At 41.3% G+C, this 6,624-nt stretch overlaps 1 protein-coding gene across 1 annotated transcript in view; it reads right to left on the minus strand.

Annotated features, from left to right (window-relative positions):
• The window catches only part of LOC107270466 (tyrosine-protein kinase Drl), a 32,406-nt gene extending 26,229 nt beyond the window's left edge, over positions 1-6,177 (minus strand). Inside the window, exon 1 of the mRNA XM_015745507.2 lies at positions 5,610-6,177. Within this exon, the coding sequence (XP_015600993.1) occupies positions 5,610-5,730 (121 nt within the window). The 5' untranslated portion in view covers positions 5,731-6,177. The remainder of the gene's footprint in view (positions 1-5,609) is intronic.
• Between the last annotated feature and the right edge of the window lie 447 nt (positions 6,178-6,624).

Here is a 6,624-nt window from a genome sequence, read left to right on the forward strand (position 1 = left end):
AGTGGGTTGTTTGTTTTTAATTAAAATCACTCGCAACCCCATTTCTAGTTCTTTCCTTTTTTCACGACAGTCTCTAGATACATCTAGAACACCCTCTTTCTCTCTCTCTCTCTCTCTCTCTCTCTCTCTCTCTCTCTCTCTCTCTTGAACACTTCAACGGGTGGAGTTCTTAATTTTCAATTATCCCCTGCTACTTTTAATTAGCTATACCTCTTTACTTTAGAACTGCTACCCTACGGCTTTTAACGGCATCCCCCTTATCCGCAGCCACTTTCAATATACTACAAAAGAATAAAGGGGTGCATTCCTAAGAGGTCCGAATATCACTGAATGCAGTGTACATAGGAATTTGAAAAGTGAATGGAATACGAAGCTGCCGTTACCAGAAGCAGCAGCAGCAGCAGCCTGGCCAGTAGTACAGGCAGACATTAGATACCAAGTTAAAAGAATTTTCCGAGATGAAATCGCCGAGAGGAAAGTTTTTTCCTGGGATAAAAAAAAAGAGAGAGAGAGAAAGTCAGGGAGAAAGGGTGTAACGAGGAATACAGGATATTTTGCTAATTATTCCCCGAAGCATCATTTCGCTCAGTGACAAATGCAAGAAACCTCTATATTATTAAGCTCATTAGAGCATCCAGGTATAAATGCAATTTATAGCATTAACCCAAGCAAAAGTCGGAACCGCCATGCTTTTTCTACTTTGGACCCTTCACCACTCCGTACAATTTCTATTGTGCATGGGTATCCGTGTTTTTAATGATTCCTGAATACCCCCGACGTTTCTCTCTCTTTCGCTCTCTCTATCTCTCTGCTCACTCTGTCTCCGTCCTTCTACCTATCTATCCAGATATCCCCGTCGCCTTACCTATACCACCTTCGTACTAACGTCCCCAGCATAAAGCATTATGAAAACACGTTCCTACACAGAAGACGATTGTCCCGTTGTCCATTCGCTACGTTCAATTGTCGCTGCTTTTCATTTGATAAAACTCAGCGACGTTAACCGGAAGTACTCCCTTTTTTCAATTATAAAACCAAAACCAGCAGCTCACTCTTTCAAATCGACAGTGGCCTCAAGTGCAATGGCGTCGTTGACTATTCTTGGGAAAATCGAAAAATGCATTTTCGCGCAGCCAGACAAGTGGATGCTGTAACAGACACGTATGGTACATACGGCACGTATGGACCAGAGAAAAGCTTTGCCGTGCGATTAATGCAAAAAGGAAATTAAATGAACGTTGAGCTGCATTACCTAACCTTTATGCAAATAAAGTGCAGAAGAGAATAATCGCACCTAGGCGCGTCATTCCTCTTGTAAAATATCACTCGGATCTGTTTACGTCCTACGAGCATTTAGATTTGACGAAAAAAAAATTCCTGATAATGGATGCTGCCTGTACCGTGATTTTCACGTCGGTTAATACCGCAAGGAAAGTTGGGATAAAAGTGGAAAAAAAAATGAAGTATGCACTACAGGACGAAAACACATCCATCAATATGTTTGTCATGGGAAGGAAGTGCCGGTGTCACCGTATACGCAATATCTGATAAGCGATAAGCGATTCGGAAATTCGAGGGATCGGTTAGAAAATTGAAAAAAAAAAAAAAGGGTAAATCTCGAGCGGAAAAAAATCGTAGCCGCAAAAAAATTTCGTAAAATTCGTGAGAATGTGGAATTTCGAAATCACGTAATTCGATTTCCTTTCGGGAACGAAAGTTTCGCCTTGTCTACAATGGCTCTTATTAATTAGCCGCGTTATTTTCCCGTCCGTGTCTCTAATTGCTACGCGGGAATTCGATGCAAATTCATCGCGAGTCAGGCGCGTCAAAACTTTTCGAAAGTGCTTTTGGGAATTGCCAGAAGGACTTTCTGGAATTCGCGACTGTTCTCGTACATGGGTCTCTTACCCTCTGCAACGAATGTTCGTCCTGGTTATGTTTCCTAGGGAGTTTCGAATTTATTACTTTTATTTTCCCCACCGTCGAAACAAACCGCGACAGCCATTCGAGACTTAGCGAAACATAATAGACGGCGATGTACGCCCGTGAGACATTGGAAAATATGAGGAATATTAGAACCGAGCTTAAACGTTGAATTTCTCTATAAACGTCGGAGAACTTGAATTCCGTCGGGCCGACGATGAATATGAGGACGTCGAAGTTTCCTTACGTAACAATAGGCAACGGGACAGATTTCCAGTCTCCGGACAGGCAAAGCCAGCAGGTATCTACTTAGTTCCTGTAGCAGAGCTTCGAGTCCTGGCGAAACTCTCAAATGCGATTTGCATTAAGCAGATATTATGCAGATGTCTGTCAGTGGTTCGCTATTCTACTGCACGTGCACCTTGCACCTGCGCCTGCAGCGCCGCAACCCCCTATACAATTTACATAAGGAATCCACGTTCTACAGCCGGACGATACGTGAACTAGACACGTTAAATCGAAATTTTCAAACGTTTCATCGTTCTCCCAATCCCACCCTGTACAATGCAATTTTACTAATACGAATTACCCACCTTCTCCTTTACAATATTGATTTTCCCTAATTCACCTTTTTTTACAGTCAAAATCAAAAACTCAGCACGTCCAGTTAACTGGCAGTACGACGTAGTATCTGCTATGGCCGTAATGAACATTTTTAAAAATCAGAAAATTGCAACGTAAAAGTGGTTCCATTTACGAAAATTAAGGGTAATCGGTGAAATTACGCAAATTTCCATGGATGCACGAATATTACGAGCGGCGGGTAGATTTTATACGGTGATAGCATTTGACAGCGTGGCTGGTCTCTGCAGCTAGACTTTGTACGTGCGTAGATGCGGAAGGAACGACTATGCGTGTGTTATATATATATATATACGCCATACGTAACCTAACGCGTTACAACGTTACAGTATTACAGCTGCATATAATGCACAGGCACAATTCCACAATTTGCTACATGTTTGATTATTCCATGGAAAAATAGTAGCTCGTTCCTATTCCAGCATCGCTCCAGCAGATTCTACCGTTCCACTTCAGTCTTCTCGTTTCCCATGGACCGCCATCATACCCTTTGGCAGCATCCCGTATTTCCAAACGATATCACGCGACACTTCTATGTATGTGCATATCGAGGCATATCATCCACCTCCCCTCTTGGCCCCTCGTACGTCGCTATCAGCCAGCGTTGATATGCAAGTCTGAGGTCTAAATTTAGTCAGGTAGGTATAAACGCTGGCATAGGAAAATTTACGAGGATGCAAGAGCGGCTTTAAAATCTCGAGGATTTAACCCGGGAATTTGAAAAGCGATAAAAAGGCTTGATAAAAATCCATCTCTTTGATTATATCCGATAAACTTGCAGTGGGGTGGAAAAAAAAAATTTCTCAAAAAGTCAAACGCGACCCAACGGAATTCCCAATTTTTATTTTCCTCTTTTTCACCTGATTTTTCCAAACGTATCCAGTCCCGTGTTAAAAAAAAATAGTCGCGGGCAATGAATAACGACTATGCAATCCCGATGCACCGGATCGGCAGTGCACCGGTTCGAATCGAAGGCTTCGATGCACTCGGACGGATATCAATTTTCCGAGTAAACAGCTCGACCGATGGTCATATTTACGCGCTGGGGATATAGACAATACACTGGGGCAATATGTATATAAAAAAAATAACTAAAATGCGAAAAAAAAATAACGCAGCATCCCAATCGAGGATTCATGGGAAACGATCGAGGACTTTTAATAAAACTGTTTGTTCTATCTTCCGAGAAGATCGGAGAGAAGGACAAGGTGCATTTTCATTTCTCGAAATTAACGTGTTTCCTTTCAGCCGCGAAGCACAAAGCCTCGCGAAACCATTTCAACCACTCGACGTTCTTCTGGTCGAGATGCTGTTAAAATAATAAGCAGCTACGTGAGTTGAGAGTTGAGAGTTGAGAGTAGCTAGAATCTCGTGTCGTTACATTGTAAACGCCAGGATTTGATGCCACAAGCGGAATCCAACGTTTACGCTGGGCTTTGTCGGCCGTACAGCCAGCAACAGCAATAGGAGGTACCAGACCGTATATCTATAGCTATTACTATTGTAGAACATACAGTAGCCACGTTTAAAGCGGCAGTCAGTGCTGCACAGTTTAATAATGTATTATTGGAGGAATTTTGAGGTTTCCCGAGCTCCATGAATATCAAATATAATTTATATACATTTAATACGTTAAATAGTTTTACATCTTTTATATCTAAATTTCGCTGTTATCGCATTCTCAATTCCTTGTTAAATTCATTTAAACTATACTCTCCTTTCTCGACTATACCAACTTTATATAGTATCGTGCATTTCTGCTTGCATCCAATTGCACCGTATTGCTACCGTACCAGCGTAGCTCTGTCGATGGTTGTTTGCCACCGAATTCGCGGTCCAGACAGGACAAACATGGAGTCACGGTTCAGGATGTATAAAGTGCATTAAAAATCAATTGCACTCCGATGCACGTAGGAAAATCCAAATTCGCCCGATCCGCATCGTTTGGGGGTGCGGACGTCTTGGATGATTATTATTATTTTCACAAGGGCTGTAATAATTGCTAGGTCGATCGAGGGATCGGGGGTGGCAGGGATATGGCTAAATCTCACGGGATGAGTATCCATGAGGTATTCAGCATCCCTTAGGTACACGATGAGGAAACCTGTGTATTCTCATAGGTATATACATATATGTCCTTGCTAGCCAAAAAAACTTTCTCGGAAAGTAAAGTCATACGAATCGAGCAATCTAAGTTAAGTGAGCTCCCAAGAAACGTCCGAAAGTTCCTCCTACTTTCCTACCCTTCCAGGAGGCATCAACCCCTTAGTGGACCCAACCAATTCTAACTGTCCCGAATTTATACTCAACCCCTGGAGGCTATTCCCATTTACGTGCGAAATTTCAGCACGATTTATAGCAATTTTATGTTATTCACTTTTGTCCCTGCGATAGGCACGAAGTGTACTTCGTACCTGTATACGTGTATGCGAATTTTATAAGTTGCGAAAATTATTATTCATTTAAAAAAGTTTGCGGATTTCCTTGAAAAGTTTTGCTTGGCATAACGTACTATACTGTAGTACTGGGTATGAATCATGGGGTTGTAAAACGATATCATCATTAGACACTATAGTCTCTGGGGGTTGTAGGGTGGTTGCCTGACGTCCACCCATACGAATTCCGGTCGCATATGACGGAAAGGATGGAACAGCTATTACAATTTTTACTGCCTAAATGCTTGTCGTTGTTTTGAATTTTTTTTATCTCTCCATGATAAATGTATACGTACGATTAATATCGTCTCGCATAATTTTTGGAGTAACATAGAAACGATCTTCCCCAGTTTTATACGTTATCGCGCGATTAATGACTCTCTGGTTTTTTTATTTACTTTTTTTCTTCTCTCTAGCTCGTTTTCTCCTTGTAGAATATGAATTTACATTACTGTATATCTGTACTGTGTAATATTTATGAGTATTCGTCTCGTGGATGTTAATCTGTTGCTTTAATTAATAGACTCTTCCGTTTTCACGAGAACGATGTAATTATTATGGGGAGATTAAGGTACGTAGGGAATTTTGAAAAAGATTTAAATGACTCACCGAGTAGTTTCATCACCTGAGACTGACTGATGAATATATTGAGGTATCCATCGCTCAGTCGAATCAGGATGAAAAATATTAATTTGAAATACAGAAGGTTGCAGAACCTTCCAAACTGCATTGTCACATGCTTCGTTTCACCCACCCACTGCACCCTTTCACCTATTATCACCTGATTGCAACATTTCACAATAATACGTAAGATCGCTTATATGACTTACGAGTAAGAGGAAAAAGTCGAAAAATTTTTTTTTTTCAAAAAATGGATTTTACAAAATTTTTTTCGATTTCGAATTCGGCAGATTTCATCGCGATACAGAATATCTCGGTCGTTCGTTAATCGCGTAAGTTTACTCGGAATCGTGAAAAATGTTCCGTCACGTGTGTATAATTTTTTGCAAAATTTTTCGCGGTATTAATTTTTTTTTCAAAAATCTCAATTTTTTCCTGCAGCGTACTATGCGCGATTTTTGGGAATTATTAACGCGAATACGTCAGTCACATGGCGCCTCGTGATGTGGAGTTCATGAATGACGTCAGTCGACGGAGGAACGGCGTCGTCGACGTCGACGTCGGGACGCGACTAAAACGACGCCCGCAATCGCTTATCGGGCGAATGCTTTTAGCGCAGGCGCTTAGAAAGGCGCCAAGGCGTACCGGCAAATGACGGAATTTCCGGATACTTAGAGTCGGAGCCTTCCGAACCTCGAGTCTATCTAATCGCGTCTCTATAGGTCACACAGCCATTTCTATGGTACTATTTCCATGTATAATAGATTAGAAATTCGAAATGCAAAGGATTTTTCGATGCGACTTAATGCCAATCGAAGAGGATAGAATTACACGTAGAAAACCATAGCAAAGGTTTCGTCGATCTCGGCCTCTTTCATGTCTTCTTTTAATTTTTTTTGTTTTTTTTTTTTTCCTTTCCGAATTAGATCACGCATAGGAAGGACTAAGGTCAAAGGGGCGCGCCTGGAAATGGATATTCCGAAAACGGATATCGGAAAGGGAT

The sequence above is a fragment of the Cephus cinctus genome, unplaced genomic scaffold, assembly GCF_000341935.2.
Source record: "Cephus cinctus unplaced genomic scaffold, Ccin1 Ccin1_scaffold0774, whole genome shotgun sequence".
Classification (NCBI taxonomy): domain Eukaryota; kingdom Metazoa; phylum Arthropoda; class Insecta; order Hymenoptera; family Cephidae; genus Cephus; species Cephus cinctus.